We start from the raw sequence: 18,701 nt of genomic DNA, 5'->3' as shown, positions 1-18,701 counted from the left end.
AAGTGAGCTGCAAAGGATAAATGAAATAAATGAATATATTTGTGTTTGTGTGTGTATATATATCACTCTCTCTCTCTTTTGTTATCACATTGGCTAAGAGTAGGCTACAAAGGATAAACGCATGCCTTCCTAAACCACTACCACCATCATAAAGAGCACCCTCAACCTCCAGTAAGGCAGACAAGGGGAGGCACTGTGTGTCTTGGGTGGGACTCCATTTCCCGTCGTTCCCCGCGGCAGGGTCCGCTGCCTCTTCTGCTGCCGCTACTCCTGCTGCATGCTGGGAGTGGGAGTCCTGGGTGGGGTGGTGGGGCAGCAGAGAAAGATGTCCGAGGTGCGGCTGCCCCCGGTGCGGGCGCTGGAGGACTTCCTGCTGGGCTCCAGCCGCCTGGCCTTCCCGGACGTCCGCGATGGGCAGCGCTGGCACAACCGCGTGGTCAACAACCTCCTCTACTACCAGAGCAACTACTTACTGGCGCTGGGCGCAGGGCTGGCGCTGGGCGGGTGAGTGAGCGAGCGAGGCCAGGCCTAGTGCCACGGAGGCAGCGGAGGCGCGGCCCTGCTGCGTAGCCGACAGGCATCGTGCCCGTCTCACCTTGGAAGCTAAGCAGGGTCCGCCCCGGTTAGGGCTTGGGTGGGAGGCCGCCCATCAATACCACTTTCCATCAACCAGCGGATCCCAACCTTTGGACCTCTAGAGCAGGCCGGTACGCTGTTAGGAATTGTGGGAGTTGAAGTCCAAAACTCCTGGAGGGCCCAAGTTTGCCCATGCCTGCTCTAGATTGTTTGGACTCCATTTCCCAGGAGTCTCAGCTGATACAGCCGGTGCTCGGGAATTCTGGGAACTGAAGTGCAAAACCCTTATCATGGTGCTTTAAAATGATAGATCTGATTTGAACTCGCTGGTTGTCTGCCACTGGGAATGAATGGAACCCTTACCACTTGAAAAGGGTTTGGAAACACCCAGGATTTCGGGAATAGAAGGCATCTGGGGGAAATCCGAATCCCTTGACTGGGTTCACACCAAAGAAGTTATGTAAAGACTCATGGGGTGGTCCTCTTAACAAGTCCTGTGCCTCAGTTCCCATGATTCCCATGTGGCAGTTAAAAGGGCGTCACACTGCATTAATTCTACAGTGGAGATGCACTCCCTGTTTCCACCTTTGTTAAAACAGCTTCTCATCTTGAATAGGGTGGCCAACCGTGTTGTGTATTGGAGTATGACTCTGCGCATCAGGTTTCCAATCCCCTTCCAGACATGGGAAATCCACTGGGTGGCCATAGGCAGGTCACATACTCTCAGCCTCAGAGGAAGGGAAAGGCAAACCCCCTAGGAACTCTTGTGTAGAGAAAAAGCAGTATTTCATGGACAATGTGGACAATTTGAACAGAAAGGAGGAAACCATGAAAATGAACAAAATCTGACTATGGTAAAGATTTCCACTGACATTAAGTCTAGTTGTGTCTGACTCTGCAGGTTGGTGTTCATCATGTTTTCTAAGCCAAAGAGCCCACGTTGTCTCTAGACACCTCCAAGGTCATGTGGCCGGCATGACTGGATGGAGCACCATTACCGTCCCGCTGGGGCAGTATCTATTGATCTTACATTTGCATGTTTTTGAACTGCTAGATTGGTAGAAGCTTGGGCTAACAGTAAGAGCTCATCCTGCTCCCTGGATTCGAACTGCCAACTTTTCGGTCAAGACGTTCAGCAGCTCAGCAGTTTAACCCACTGCGCCACTGGGGGCTCCAAAATCTGGCTAACAGTATTTAAAAACTCTAAAATCAGGACAGTAAATAAATAGCAGCACTCAGAAAACAGGAGAATTCCAGGCAGGAAACAATCAGGGCCAGCTAACACCTCCCAACAAAGGATTCCCCCGGGCAGAAATCAGCCAAGCTTGGAAGCTGCAAGGCTTTTCAATGCTAATCAAGGTGATTGATTGCAAAATTCACAGTTGCCTCCAACAGACAAGAGTTCTTTCTCCCACCCTGGACCTGGATATAAATCTCCAATATCTCTCACAACCTCTGAGGATGCCTGCCATAGATGTGGGCGAAACGTCAGGAGAGGATGCTTCTGGAACATAGCCGTACAGCCCAGAAAATTCACAGCAATAATAATAATAATAATAATAATAATAATATTGATCTGGCCAAGGAAAACTCATGATAGGGTCACACTGAGGTCACCATAAGTCAGAAATGACTGAATGCACACAACAATAGGGTGGACTGAGATGGAAAAGAGGATAGGGGTTGTGTGTTCACTATAGAAGATGGGGTTTCAGACCGGGTTAGTGCTTGGATTTGGAGACCCCCCCCCCAAAGGACTAGCAGGTGCTGTAGGGCATTGCTTTGTAAATTGTGGGTCCCGACCCCAAACCTAGCTCAGTTGAAAGTCATTAAAAATTGGCAACAGTAAATGCCACCCTTTTACACAAATCTGTGAGCAACAGTGGACTCTGCAAAATAATGCTTCTGTTGTACTCTGCAAAAAAGGAAAGGAAATCTGTTTAGGAAGCCTTGAAAATGCTGATTTGTTATCAACAATGTTGATTTTTATACCTATTTTATGTACATATATACCTGGAGTCACCTAAACATTTCGTGAGCGGAAAGGGGTTCTGAGTTTAAGAGGTCCTTTTCATATGAAGACTACAGCAAACACCTCTTGAGTACTCCTTGTCTAAGAAAATCCTATTAAATTCACAAAGTTGGCATCAATTGCCAGGTGACTTTAAGGTTCTCACACAGATTGTCAAGCTGGAATGTACTCTTCTGCATGACTAGCCCTTTTTTTTAGCAGCCAGCAATCCTAAACTTGGCCGACCACAGATCAGAACATGATTTTTTGATTGCCGCTTTGCTGATAAGGAAAAGCATCACCCTGTCACATTTCTATGCCAAATGACTCATACAGATTTAGGAGCAGTCCCACTAAAGGTAGCAATTCAAATGGGCTAGATTCAGCTAGGATTAATCAGGTTTTTCAGGGCTCATTCCTGGAAGTATTATTTGGATGCCAAAGTTCAGCCTAAGGTCATTTCTAAGGTTTTCTATTTATTTATTCTCAGGCTGCTGTGAATTCTCAGCAGCATGTCAAGGCAAGCTTCTTAAGTGGGTGCTTGGCACACGATTGCATTTCCCTGTTGAGCGAAAATATATTTTTGGAGCCTTGTTAAAGATATAGAAAGCCATGCCACAGGAAGAAGACAGCAGACTTCAAATCCATTTGTCCCATGACATTTTGCTACCTGAATGCAATGGTAAATTTTAAAGAGCAGGTTATCACCGGGAGTCCAAAGTACAGTAGAGTCTTACTTATCCAACATAAACGGGCCGGCAGAATGTTGGATAAGTTAATATGTTGGGTAATAAGGAGAAATTAAGAAAAAGCTTATTAAACATCAAAATAGGTTATGATTTTACAAATTAAGCACCAAAACATTATGTTATACAACAGATTTGACAGAAAAAGTAGTTCATTACACATTAATGCTATGTAGTAATTACTGTATTTATGAATTTAGCACTAAAATATCATGATATATTGAAAACATTGACTACAAAAATGCGTTGGATGATCCAGAACGTTGGATAAGTGAGACTCTACTGTATAAGTGGATGTGTTGGTCCAAAATCATTTCTGGCTGTTCTCATTGCTGATGGGAGCAGTTTTCTTTCTAAACCATTTAAGCAGTTATAGCAGTGCTAAGGAAATTATTTATCTTTCAACTTATTATGAAGATTTGGTCTTAACACAGAGAGTACAGGGAAGTCTGGGGCTGGTGGAGGCACATGATGATGTAAGCCCCTGAATCCACTATACCAGGGGTGTCAAATTAATTTTTATTGAGAGCCATGCCAGTTCATGGTCTGTGGATGCAGATGGCCAACTATAATTATTTTACACTAGCTTGGGCAGTGCCTGGATTATTGGAAAGGGCCTTATTTTTTTTGGATGTTAGGTAATATCAGTTTGATCATATGTTACACTATGTCTTAGAAAAAAAATCTCAGACTTTCCTGTTTTCTATGAATGCTGCCATTAGAAAATACATAAGAGTGTGGGTGAACTACAATTCCCAAAAATCTTGGGTTAACCCCCCCCCCCCCCAAAAAAAAGCCCAGTATTCACAGTTGGCAATGTTTGGTCTGTGTGCTAAGTTTGGTCCAGATCTGATGTTGGCTGGGTTCAGTGCTCTCTGGATATAGGTGAGCTACAACTCCCATATTCCCAGAACAATCTTCTGGAAACACCTGCCAGTTTTCACAGTTGGCCATGTTGGGTCTGTGTGCCAAGTTTGGTCCAGATCCGTCATTGGTGGGGTTCAGAGGGCTCACAGAAGACAGGTGAACTATAACTCCCAAAGGTCAATTACCCCCAAAGTCCACCAGTGTTCCCAGTTGGCCATGTTGAATTTGTATACCAAGTTTGGTCCAGATCCGTCATCAGATGGGTTCAGTGTTCTCTGAATACTGGTGAACTATACCTCCTGGATGTCAAGATCAATCACCCCCAAACCCCACCAGTATGCAAAGTTGGCCATGTTGAGTCTGTGTGCCAAGTTAATTCAGGTCCATTGTTGGTGGGATTCAGAGTGCTCTTAGACTGCAGGTGAATTATACATTCCGGTCCCTACAACTCCTATAAATCATGGTGAATTGTCCCCAAACCTTTCCAATATGTTCAGTTGCTGATCAATTCCTCTGTTTGCTGTGTTCCATAGGAAAGGGTAGGAAAAGGGTTAAGGGAGATGCAGTGGGTGGGGTCATGCAAATGAAAAGAGAAAGGAACACTGGGATGTGCTTGCTGTAACCTGCAATGTCCTTGGAGAGAGTGACTTGGTGGCTCCTCAGCACTAGGAACTATAGCCTGTTTGTGGAAGCTGGAGGCTGTCTATGAATGGACATCCGTGCCACATATACAGATTTTCACTTTTATTATGTGTATAGATAGATAGTAGTTGATGCTTTTTAGTTTTTACTTAGTTTGGGTCCCTAGATGTTATAAATCACAACTTCCATAACCTTTGATTATTGGTCATGTGGACTGAGGATAACGGGAATTGCACTATACCTCAGTAGTTGAGCCAGAAAGGCAAACTATGCCTTTCTCCCTCCAATCAGGGATGCATATTTTCTTTTAGTGTAAAGGTTATGACCCTCTAGTCCAGGGGTCCCCAAACTTTTTAAACAGGGGGCCAGTTCACGATCCTTCAGACTGTTGGAGGGCCGGACTATAGTTGGCCACAGAGCCATAATAAATAAATAAATAATTTAAAAAGAGGGTTGGAAGAGACCATTTGGGCCATTGAGTCCAATCCCCTTCTGCTTTTGTTCACCAAAAGCACAAGCAAAGTACCCCTGACAGATGGCCACCCAGCCCCAATGTTAATAATAATAATAATAATAATAATAATAATAATAATAATAATAATAATAATAATAATAAAAAGAGGGTTGGAAGAGACCCCTTGGGCCTTTTAGTCCAATCCCCTTCTGCTTTTGTGCAACAAAAGCACAAGCAAAGCACCCCTGACAGATGGCCACCCAGCCTCAATGTTAATAATAATAATAATCACAATAAAGAGGGTTGGAAGAGACCCCTTGGGCCATTTAGTCCAACTCTCTTCTGCCTTTGTGCACCAAAAGGCACAAGCAAAGCACCCCTGACAGATGGCCACTCAGCCTCAATGTTAATAATAATAATAATAATAATAATAATAATAATAATAATAATAATAATAATGGTTGTAAGAGAAGAAGAGAACCCTTGGGTCATTTAGCCCAACCCTCTTGTGCTGTGGGGGCCGGATAAATGGCTTTGATGGGCCGCATCCGGCCCCCGGGCCTTAGTTTGGGGACCCCTGCTCTAGTCTTTCCCAAACTTCGTTCTTCTAAATGTTTTAGATTTCAGCTCCCAGAATCCCTGATCATTAAGCAAGGACTCCGGGAAGTTGAAGTCCAAAACACCTAGAGGACTAAAGTTTGGGAGTCACTGCTCTTGATGTTGTTTGATTGCAATTCTCAGCATTCATAGCCATTGATTGTGGTAGCTGGAGTGAGCTTTGGTCCAACAGTATTGAGAAAGGTGGGCTTTGTCCTACTGCTGTTGTCGCATCAGTGGAAGAAATCCTAAATGCACTTTTCTTTTTCTCTGGCAGGAGCAACAACAAGTTGACAGATAACGATTAGTTGCCTTTTCATTTTTTCCATCAAATGAATACATAGCTAGATATTTGCTTCCTTTTTCTGAAAAAAAAATCAGTAATAATAAATCGACTCCCCAATGCTTGAAGGAACTGCCTCATTCTGTTTAATAGGATCACCTGCCCTGAGTCATCCCTGAACTATGGGAAGTCACCATTTTGAATATATATCTCTGTTCAACCTCTATTAGCCTCACCACAAGCCACACTCACAAAGAACTCAGGGCTTCCAGATCACAATATGTGGCTACCCTGCGGAAATGCATTAGCAGTGACACTGTGCTTTTTAGAAATCAATAATGCCATGCTATGCCTCTTTGCTCGGAAGCAAATCCATCAGTGACGCAGCCTAGTAATTTTAGACTCCAGACATAATGGGAGGCCGTTTTAGAAGTCCATTACTTCACCGGGTTCAAATAGTATTGTGGATTGGAGGTGAACATTTTAGATGGCACGTCCTTCTGTATGTCACAAATTGAAAAGCAGGGCTTCTGTACCCAGGCAATATCAGAGTGTGGATTAAAAATGGCAAAAGTTATTAATGAGGGAAAACAGGAAAGATAAGAAAGACTGCTGCAGTTTGCTTTAGCTTAGTTTACTGGGAAGGGCAAGTCTGTCTCCTTTTTTATACTCTCCTCCTGTTCTAATGGAGGGTAAACAACTTTTGGACTTTGAACTCAGTTTGCAGCAATTGAGTCCTGCAATAAGTTCTGAAGTAAGTTCAGAACAAAGGGAAAAATGGGAGAAAAAATTGGGATGTTTTAAAAAGAGCTGGATAACAGGCATTTTACCAGGACTATCCCTTCCAAACTAGATCAGTTGGAAAGTATGAGATGGGAATGAATAGGTATTTGCTCACTTTAAAATGGGAGTCCTTGCCTGTACGCATGTTTATGGGAGTGAACCCACAGAACTCAGAGGGATTTACTTCTGATTTAATAGTATACTGCTGTCTACTCAGTGAAAATACTGGTCCATATATCTCTGAGTGACATGAACAGGAGCCTTTCCTATCCCTCCTTGCAGATAGGAAGCTGTCCTTCTGCCGAGTCAAATCTTTTGTCCACTTAGCCCCAGGGTACATCTACACTGGAGAATTAATGCAGTTTGACACCTCTTTCACTGCCATGACTCAGTTCTCTTGAATCCTGGGAGTTGTAGTTTGATGAGGCACCAACACTTCTAATAATTTGAGGATGGTCTTGTAAAGGAGATTAGGAATGATAGGGGTTGTAGTTCTGACTCCCAGTTGTCAGCATTGGATTAATCTGGAAGGGAGCTTTGGGTTGTTTGCTGATTCAGCAGCCAAACTTCAGGTGTGTTGGACTCTAACTCCCATCAGTCTAAGGCAGATAGTTAATAGAAAGGGATAATGGGAATTGGGAGCCAGGGAAATTGAGTGGTTTGAATATTGGACTCTGGAGACAAGGGTTCAGTTCCTTGCTCAGTCATGGGAATGACTGAGAATTCGAGTCATACATTCTCAGCCCCAGAAAACTTGGTAATCACTTCAGTATAGGCTTGGCATGAATTGGAAACAATTTGAAAGCACACAGCAACAACAATGGGAACTGCAGTACAACTTCTGGGGGACCAATTTTTTGATACCTTGCTTGTTATGAGAAGAAGGACTTGTATCCCTTGCAGGAACCTTTGCTCATTATGGAAAGGTGCAATAAAACGAGTCTGGTTTGATTAACCCACACAGTATTACTGTACCTCTGCAAGGAAAATAGTTCTCTCTGCTTCTATGATGTTGTACGTGCTTCCTTTGGTTGGCTGATTTTTTTTGGAACTGGAGATCTAATTTTAAATGACACAAAAATGTTATGTTGTGATACATTTTCACAGGAACAGATTACAAAGAATATAAGAAGGTGAAGCATATCTTTTTCTTGGATATTCTCCAAATGGAAAAGCTGCTCTTGCACAAACATCTGTGCTGCTTTTTGTCCAAAACTTTGCAGCCACTTTGCCCTCATAAAAGGCAATTGTATCTGAAAGTTTATTTCAGCTGTGTCAATTTAAAAAAAAAAAAGATACATGCCTGTTGTTAATTTTTTTAGCTCACCTGCTTCCCCATAGAGACTTAAGGTGACCAACAACAACATAATACAGTAGAGTCTCACTTATCCAACACTCGCTTATCCAATGCATTTTTGTAGTCAATGTTTTCAATACATCGTGATATTTTGGTGCTAAATTCATAAATACAGTAATTACTACATAGCATTACTGCGTATTGAGCTACTTTTTCTCTCAAATTTGTTGTATAACATGTTTTGTTGCTTAATTTGTAAAATCATAACCTAATTTGATGTTTAATAGGCTTTTCCTTAATCCCTCCTTATTATCCAACATATTCGCTTATCCAACGTTCTGCTGGCCCGTTTATGTTGGATAAGTGAGATTCTACTGTACATAATAGAATTTGAAAACAAAGAAAATGCACATACATATGGATGCAAATAATTAAATGCTTGTGTCATTAATACAAAAGTTCAAATACAATTAAAATTACATTTAAGAGCTAAATATCCCCCACCCCCACAATCCCACCAGTTAACTACTGCATCTTATTTGTTTGAGATTCGATAGGCATAATCTCCCTTATAAGACTTCTTTACTTGTCATTAAGTTTTGATACAAGGAAAAGCACCTCTTTGTATATTTCTTATTGTAGTCAGTGGGACAAGCTATGAAGATATTTCTGGGTTGTCTGAAATCTTTCTGTTTATATAGATGTGGTCTCTTCATATGATAGCTGATCTGTTTTGCTATAACAACAAAATATCGCATGCCTTCGGACAGGGCTGAAAATGGATTTGTTGTTTTCACCCTGCTCATCTCTTTGCAGGTATTTTTGCCCAGGTCTGACGTTGTTGAGTGGCACGCTTGTCACACTGATCTTCGTGGGTTTTGTTTGGGCGGCTGAGAACAAGGCTCCTGTTCGACGCTTCCGTAGGAATTACCCTGGCACTTGCTTCTTTGCCGTCCTTGGCTTGGCATACTTCCTGGTGTCTCTCTTGGAAGGCTCTGCCACCTTCTTGGTTTTCATCGCTCTGCCCATCATGCGTGAGTTTCTGAACGGTAGCAGGGTGGTTGGGAGTAGGAGGAGGGAGTGGCAATTGGTGGAACACCCTTTCCTCCAGTTTACATGGTGATTGCAGAGATTTTGCACACTTAGTAGTCAATTGTTCTTACAGATAAAGCCCCCAGGCCTAGAATGAAAGTAACATGATGAGCTCCATGGCTGGATGTTCATCTGTCTGGGGGTGTTTTGATTGTGTGCTCCTGCATGGTAGAGGGTTGGACTGGATGGCCCTTGTGGTCTCATCCAACTGCATGACTGTAGGATTATATGTTTTTTGACTGCAAATCTTACAGTATGGCCAATATCCAGAGCGTCTGAGGGTTGTACAGGCAGTCCCTAAGTTACAAATTTCCAATTTACAAATGACTCACAGTTAAGAATGGAGGAAAGGCAATAGGAAGTGAGAGAAATCTACCCCTAGAAAGGGAAAATCACCTCTAAAAGAGTTATCATGGGAAAAAATGTCTCAAAGAAAGCTTTTTCTTTGATCCTTGCTGCCACAACGAGCCAATTTTTTCAAAATCCAATTGTTAAAGTGAAGTGAAACAGGGGCACAGACAGCAAACCATAGACTTAAAAATGTACCTGTCCTTCTAAAGGTAAAGGTTTCCGCTGACATTAAGCCCAGTTGTAACTGACTCTGGGAGTTGGTGCTCATCTCCATTTCTAAGCCGAAGAGCCGGCGTTGTCCGTAAACACCTCCAAGGTCATGTGGCCGGCATGACTGCATGGAGCACCTGTCCTTGACTTACATACAAATTCAATTTAAGAATAAACCTACAGAACCTATCTTGTTCATAACTTGGGGACTGCCTGTAATCCAAAACCATTCTCACAACCCCTAACCTTGGTTAGGGCTTATGGGAGGTGTGATCTGAAGCCATTGGCAGGTGCCAGGTAGCTTATATCCCTGACTCTGGGGGAATATCTCTGCAGGAAAGGATTGGGGTGGAGATGGTTTTTACTTGGTTTCTGAAGAGCCATTCCAGGAAGCCTGTGGGATAATAAAGGCAAAATCTATCCCTGTTTATTTTCTGGAGAAGCAATCTGATCTCTCCTAGGGGAAATGCCTGCAGCGGTTTGGCTCCTCCAGGCCTGGTTATGAGAATATAAATTCTCCTGCAGGAAGGGAGATTGCTGGGGGAGAGGGATATAATGGCTTTCTATCTCCACGGCAGTCCGTAAACCTCAGCTTCTCTCTCTGCCCCTCCCACCCCCACTGCAGTGATCCTCATCCACGCTTCTCTGCGTCTCCGTAACCTCAAGAACAAGATAGAGAACAAAATGGAGAGCATCGGACTCAAGCGCACACCCATGGGGCTGCTCCTGGAAGCTCTTGGGCAGGAACAGGAAGCTGGATCTTAGACCATCACCGGGGTTGCATTACCTACCATCTCTTCCTTCCTTCCAATGGACTGGTGACTCTTTCCACCCCAGTTCCTTTGCTTTCCGATTTGCACAACTCTGTTGAAGAGCCTGGCTATGAGCTGATGCAAAAAGGCAGTATTCTCTGGACTTGCAACTGGTGGGACTCCCCAGTTCAAAGTAGTGATTGTTGAGGACCAATAGAGGTGTGAAGCTAACAGGGTTGACATCAAGTTCAGTATTTGTAACTGATAGTATGTTTTAATTCTTGGGACTGGTTTTCCTGATTGCACTTAGAGACGTGAGATAGAGTGAAGCATCAAGTAAGATGGATGAATTACAGGGCCATTTTTTTTTCTAAATCTTGACTGTAAATATTAGTTTGTTGTATGTTTAGATGTGGGATCAGAAAAAGCAGCAAACAGAATCATAGAGCAAAATCAACAGATGAAAGGGTGGCCTAGTACTAGTTGTCCAAGGAAGGTTGTCTTGTAGAATAGTACTTCCTAGCATTTCTATACCACTTTCCAGTGCTTTATATGCAGCATTGCTGTACTGCTTACAGAAACCTTATCATTAGATTGTGTCTTGACAACATATTGCAATGAAAGGCCTGAGGCTGACTGAGCGTCTTGACTCGGTTCAACCAACATAGTCGTGGTAGAGGTAAGATTTAAATGAGGGTTCCATTTTTTATCCAATACATTGTATTTACAGTGGGGGAAAGAAGTATTTAGTCAGATACCAATTTTACAAGTTCTCCCACTTAAAAAGAGGAGAGAGGCCTGTAATTGACATCATAGGTAGACCTCAACTATGAGAGACAACATAAGAAAACCCATCCAGAAAATCACATTGTCTGAATTTTCACAAATTTATTTGCAAATTATGGTGAAAAATAAGCATTTGGTCACCTACAAACAAGCAAGATTTCTGGGTCTTACAGACCTGTAATTTCTTCTTGAAGAGGCTCCTCTGTCCTCCACTCATTACCTGTAGTAATGGTACCTATTTGAACTTGTTATCAGTATAGAAGACACCGGTCCACAACCTCAAACAGTCACACTCCAAACTCCACTATGGTGAAGACCAAAGAGCTGTCCAAGGACACCAGAAACAAAATTGTAGCCTTGCACCAGACTGGGAAGACTGAATCTGCAGTAGGCAAGCAGCTTGGTGTGAAGAAATCAACTGAGGGAGAAATAATTAGAAAATGGAAGAGATTCAAGACCACTGATAATCTCCCTCAATCTGGGGCTCCACGCAAGATCGCACTCCGTGAGGTCAAAATGATCACAAGAACGGTGAGCAAAAATTCCTGAACCACACGGGGGACCTAGTGATGACCTGCAGAGAGCTGGGACTAATGTAACAAAGGCTACCATCAGTAACACACTACGCTGCCAGGGACTCAGATCCTGCAGTGCCAGACGTGTCCCCCTGCTTAAGCCAGTACATGTCTGGGCCTGACTGAAGTTTGCTAGAGAGCATTTGGATGATCCAGAAGAGTATTGGGAGAATGTCATATAGTCAGATGAAACCAAAGTAGAACTGTTTGGCAGAAACACAACTCGTTGTGTTTGGAGGAGAAAGAATGCTGAGTTGCATCCAAAGAACACCATTCCTACTGTGAAGCATGGCGGTGGCAGCATCATGCTTTGGGGCTGTTTCTCTGCAAAGGGACCAGGTTGACTGATCCGTACTCATGAAAAAATGAATGAGGCCATGTATTGTGAGATTTGGAGTGCAAACCTCCTTCCATCAGCAAGGGCACTGAAGATGAAACGTGGCTGGGTCTTTCAGCATGACAATGATCTCTAGCACACCGCCAGGACAATGAAGGAGTGGCTTCGTAAGAAGAATTTCAATGTCCTGGAGTGGCCTAGCCAGTCTCCAGATCTCAACCCTATAGAAAAACTTTGGAGGGTGTTGAAAGTCCGTGTTGCCCAGCAACAGCCCCAAAACATCACTGCTCTTGAGGAGATCTGCATGGAGGAATGGGCCAACATACCAGCAACAGTGTGTGCCAACCTTGTGAGGACTCACAGAAAATGTTTGACCTCTGTCATTGCCAGTAAAGGATATATAACAAAGTATTGAAATGAACTTTTGTTATTGACCAAATACTTATTTTCCACCATAATTTGCAAATAAATTTGTGAAAAATCAGACAGTGTGATTTTCTGGATGTTTTTTCTCATGTTGTCTCTTGTAGTTGAGGTCTATCTATGATGTCAATTACAGGCATCTCTCATCTTTTTAAGTGGGAGAACTTGTACAATTGGTACCTGACTAAATACTTCCCCCCCCACCACACCCCACTGTATTCTGTAATCTACAAAGCCCATGATGTCTCCTGATTTTATAGAGAGGCATGGAACAAAGTCAGAGCAAAGTGGATATGATATGAAGATGGCATTGCAGGGTAGAAAATGATTTCTGAGACTTAACTAAATCTTAGATTTTATGGGAAAGGCTAATTGTGCTGAGTTCAGGCAGTAGCCAACGTACATGGCAGATTGTACATTCCATTTCAGAAGAAGAAAACCCATCCCAGATAACCCATATTTTGTCATTACCCTTAGGGGACCATTCCAGATTCAAATCGGACAAAGTTTGAAATGTTAACTTTCACTCCATCAGCCATCGACAAACCAGTCTGGTGAGGCAACTAGTGGATACTATGTCAGAGAGATGGCAAAACCATTTGTGCTTTTAATCCAGGTTTTGAAAGAGGCCTCTAGGATGCCAAACTCTGTTCTTAATTAATTTCAGCACCTTGGATAGCTCCTTTAAACCTAGGCATAATCTTGACTAGATTGACCAACCCCTTGACATGGGAGGCCCTTGTGGGTCTGACCATATACAGAAAATCAGAAGACGGACCAAGTTTAGAATAGTGCATAGTGATAAGTAGCATAAGGAATGAGATGTTAGCTAAATCAGGAGTGGGGGATCCACTGAGGCCCCTTCTACACTGCCATATAATCCTGACTATCAAAGCAGATAATCCACATAATCTGCTTTGAACTGAATTATATGAGTCTACACTGCCATATAATCCAGTTCAAAGTAGATAATCTGGATTTTATATGGCAGTGTAGAAAGGGCCTCAGACATTTTTGATTTCAACTTCCAGAAGTTCCAGCCAGAAAGGTTAAGGGTAAGGAATGATGGGAGTTATCCAATTGTGTTAGGACCTTTTTTGCAATGAAGATGCTAGAAGCATTGCTAAGAAATACAATTGTCAAAGGAATTTAAATGTTAATGCCTGTCCAGTTTTATGTACTAGTTGTTTTTTAAAAAAGAAATATGTGGTTGACAAAGGACTTGAAAGCTTATTTCTAGCTTATTTTTAAATTGTGTTAGTGAAAAATAGTCCCCTTTGTACCCCTTGGTTTGTGAGGTGTAGGAGGCAAAATTGCATTTGTTCATGGTTGGCTTTACACAGGAACTATTAATTCCTGTGGTAAACCTTCCTTCTAAGAACCATAAATTCCAAGTCATTCTGGGTTTTCCTTCAGTCTCCTTCAGCCAATCTGATGAATGATTTGGCTACCAGTTGGATCCCAAAGCTTCACCATCAGATCCAAGGTTTGTCTGATGGTGGGGCTTCCCAGCCTTCTTTAACCTTGTGCTTCTCCTGATGGTTTGGCTCTCAGCTCACATTAACCCCAGGCACTGTGGCTCTGTATGTTATGATCGCAGGCAAGTGATTAATACATGGGAAAGATATATATGGTTCTATAAAATGTTCAACAAATTATTTCCCTTTATTATCTGTTGCCCTCCTGCCAGCCTGCCAGAAATGTTGTAGCAAATGTGACTCCCATTTCCTGCAATGCTGGCGAGCTAAGTCACTTGCAATAGCTTTAGGAATAGAGGTGAAGAAGAATGTTGGCTGAATCCCCCAAAATCTGGCTCAATAGAGGCGCCCTGGAAGCTGCGTTGACCATTTTCCTCTGGAGCAAACATGGGAGAAGGGGGAATTTGCTCTCTGAGTGACTTCAGAGGTCATTTCCCCTCATTTCAGTTTCATGTTTATGTTGCATCAGAGAAGGTGGCTCAGTATCATTTTCCTCCTAAGGTTACTGATCATGTAAGGAGGATTGCATATTGCAAGTCGTTTCTGATTGTGACAGAATCAGCCGTCTACAAAGACGTTGCCCAAGGAACACCCGGATGTGTTACGATCCTGCAGGGAGGCATCTCTCATGTCCCTCAGCAAGCAAGAGTCCAAAAGTGGCAGGCTAAAACTCAGAACCTCAATTAGTGGCTGATGCCGGATGAGAGACTACCTCCTGGGCACACACAAGACTGGGAGACTTGGAAGGCACTGAACAGACTGCACTCTGGACCACAAGATGCAGAGCCAATCTTAAGAAATGAATCTACAAAGTGGAGTCCAAGATATATGAGTGTGGAGAAGAGCAAACCAGTCTACCTATTACAACGCAGTCTGAGCCCTGCCACATGCACCATGGAGAACCTTACAGCAACACCAGAGGCACTCCAAGTGGCCAGATTCTGGTCAAAGGACATTTAGTATAATGCCAAGTTGTTTTAAAAATTTTGTATAAGGAGGGATAGGTTCTCCTTGCCTTCTACACCTTGAATTTTGATGGGCCCCCAATTCCGTTCTTCTTGCATTTTGACAGGAGGTATGTTGAAGAAGCAAGGACTTGGGTTTTATATAAGTGAGGACCAGGGCCGTAGTCAGAAAAAAATTTCGGAAGGGGTTTTGAAAATTTGGGGGGGGGGTTTGAACCCCTGACCCGCCCGCCCCCCCGGGTTCAGACCTGTCAATATCTGCTTGAGATAGTGCCTGGAGGGACTCTTAATGTTTTACGTCTCATAGACTTAGCATGGGGATTTGGTTAACCAGTTAAAATTCATGAGTAAACCAGGTTTTTTTTTTAACCCGAAAAATTTTGGGGGGGGGGGGGTTGAACCCCTAACCCCCCCCCCCTCGCTACTGGCCTGGTGAGGACTATGTAGGCCTCCAGATGTTGAGCTGCAATTGCTGTTAAACCTAACCCCCATAGGTCAGTTCCAACAACTGGTTCCTCGTTTCTGGCTCATCTGGAGAACCACTCTCATCCCAATTTAATAAAGCCATACAAGAGAACTTTCAGATTTGGAACCCCCATTTTTATGACAGCCATTATGCCATATACATTCTCTTCAAGATATACACACCATCTTTGATTTCCTTTTAAACTCCCCTTTGTTTGCAGCTCACCAAAAATCCATGGCACTGCTTCCTAGCAATTTGTTACAGTCTTGACTAGGTGACAAAATGATTCGTGACTGTGGACCTTTTATAGAACAGCTTTTCCAGCCTGAAACAAGTCTGTCTCAACTTCTGTGAAGGTGTCAATTATGTTTTATACACAGAAGCATTTTTTTCTACCATTGACGGCATTTCATACAATGCCTAACAAGGTGTGTGTCTCTTTAAAAAGCTGTTTTTCTTAAAATGTTTTCTCATTGCGTTATTAATGGGAAAGTGCAGTGTTTGAAAGTCTTGACTTTTTGTCACATACTTCCTTAGCCACTGGGTACAGTTGGTCTACTAGACATTGCTCGCTGTATCTCTCAAATGTGCCAACCTTGAGGGTTGACACCTGGGTTATATAGATGGATGTCGACTGAAAATCACTATACTTGGCACAATATGAAGGATTTTTTCTTTAATGGCAGGATGCCACCTGGTGCTGCATTCATCAACAGAGGAACGTGCATATATGATACCCAACCTTTCTGGTGGTAATCTAAAGGCACAAGTGCACCATTAAATACTTACGGCTGTCGTTTAAAATATATTTATCATAATTACTGGGACTTACTTCTAGCTAAACTTGGCATGGATGTGGGTGCTAAAATTTTGGAAATGTCTGCCAGTTCTTACATTCAAAATAACTTAAGAGTGATGTTTCAAATATGGCTGCTGTGGCTCTTCATAACATTAGATGCTATTACATTTCTGTGCACATTTTGTTGCATTATTCACCTACTTTCCTTTAGAAATATTAGATTGTCATCTGAAATTCCCCATGTAAAATTGATAAAGAGGCCTCAAAACAGCTGTATTTAGAAGTTTGGTTAGCCTGAATTTTCGCAATATAAGTTCCATTTGGATGTTAGACCATAACATGCACTGTGTCTTAAAAAATATTAGCTAAACCATATAACTTATTTCATCTATCTTTTTTACATTTCTACATATTTGTAAAAATAAAGTCTTATGTTCATTATCATAGTATTTTGGATATGCGTACATTTAAATGTCTGTTTGGCTACAGTGAGTTGTTTTTGCATGTCAGTAGAAATTTGATGATTCAATCATTTCCTTCAAATAACAGTTGACAATTCCAAGTGCATTAGCCAACTTGACTGCAGCCCAACCTTTGTCCTCCTAAGTATCCTGATGCCAACATGCTAGATTCAGGAGGGGCAGGACAGGCCAATATCTATGGTTTGCCTTGGCCCCTCCTTCTACTTTTTAAAAAATGGTGTCACAAGTGACTTGAGAACATACTTCAAGTTGCTTCTGGTGTGTGAGAACTGGCTGTCTACAGAGACATTGCCCAGGGGACACCCGGATGTGTTACCATCCTACTGGGAGGCTTCTCTCATGTCCCTGCAAGCTAGAGCTGACAGGCGGAAGTTCACCTCGTCTTGCAGATTCGAATGGGCAACCTTCAGGTCAGCAGTCCAGCTGGTTTAACCCATTGCATCACAGCACCTCCTCCTACTGCCAGCTCCTAATATCTTCTACTTGGGACAACCACCTCATTTTGTTCAATGGCAGGGCCAGCCACCCAAAAGGCACTAGTTCCCATCTGATCTTGGGTGCTAAGAGGGTTAACCATTGTTAGTACTGAGATGGGAGTCCATCAAGGAATCCCAGGGTACAGTAGGCTAGATTTCAAAGGAAGGAACTGGCAAAACACCTGTGTGTACATCCATTGGGGTTCCTGTAAGTCAACAAGCCACTTGAAGGCACACCCTCACATACAACCACTGCCAAACAGGGTGTGTGTGTGTGTGTGTGTGAACAGTATTCATGAAATGAACATACGTATTATCAACATTTTTCATCAATAACTCACCAAACTTAACAGCTGTTGTCATCCATCCCATAAAGGCTTACAAAATAAATAGGAAAGGGATAGAATGAAATATAACACAATGAAAAAACACAATAAAAAGCCTTGATGTCTTGGTTTTTAAGCTTGTTCCTTGTGTTATTTGAGGTCCTAATTCAGAAAAGTCCATTGGCTAGACCTCATAAGCTCTTAGTTTCTTAGATATGGTTATATAATAATAATACTTTATTTATATTCCGCCCTATCTCCCCAAGGGGACTTGGGGTAGATCACAGTACACATACCTGGCAAACATTCAATGCCATTTGGAAACAGGACAGAACAGATCAAGACAGTCAGAAGGAGGTATGTAGTCTTGAAGTCCAGTTTTTTGGTTCCTTGGAGGTTGAGGTTGCACTAAGATTCAGTCACAGGGGGTGCCGTTGCTCCATTCTTTATGATGAAGAGCCATCAGGACTTCCTCCTACCTTCCTCTCGGTCACCACATTTCTGGTGTTGTTAATACCTCCCCTGCAATTTGCGGTACCTAATTTTTCTACTTACAGCTTATAAGCTGTTTTCGAACTGCTTAGGTAAACAGTGAGCTGGGCTTGACGGTCGGGTGCTCACACTGTACTGGCTTTGAACTGGCCACCTTTTGTTTGATAGGTCTTATTACTGCTGATTTACCAGCTGTGCTATAGCCCAGCCCATGATGATTTTATGATTTATTATTTTCTATGGGCAAGCAGATGGAATAGTAGTATATGGCATATGTTCTGTTTCTCAAAAACTAGATTTAAAAGTTGCCATTTTTGGAATCAGTGGGTCCAATATACAGTAGAGTCGCACTTATCCAAGCTAAATGGGCCGGCAGAACCTTGGATAAGCAAATATCTTGGATAATAAGGAGGGATTAAGGAGAAGCCTATTAAA

The 18,701-nt window shown here is 42.6% G+C and overlaps 1 protein-coding gene across 1 annotated transcript; it reads left to right on the top strand.

Annotated features, from left to right (window-relative positions):
* Positions 1 to 281: 281 nt before the first annotated feature.
* Positions 282 to 16,939, top strand: praf2 (PRA1 domain family member 2). Its single transcript, XM_003225799.4, has 3 exons — positions 282 to 504; positions 9,073 to 9,290; positions 10,535 to 16,939. The coding sequence occupies exons 1-3, from the start codon at positions 326 to 328 to the stop codon at positions 10,672 to 10,674; spliced, it is 537 nt and encodes a 178-aa protein (XP_003225847.3). The 5' UTR covers positions 282 to 325; the 3' UTR covers positions 10,675 to 16,939.
* The last annotated feature ends 1,762 nt before the right edge of the window (positions 16,940 to 18,701 follow it).

Source organism: Anolis carolinensis, chromosome 2 (assembly GCF_035594765.1).
Source record: "Anolis carolinensis isolate JA03-04 chromosome 2, rAnoCar3.1.pri, whole genome shotgun sequence".
Lineage (NCBI taxonomy): Eukaryota > Metazoa > Chordata > Lepidosauria > Squamata > Dactyloidae > Anolis > Anolis carolinensis.
Note: the sequence above shows the minus strand (reverse complement) of the source record. Positions and strands in the feature narration are given on the sequence as shown.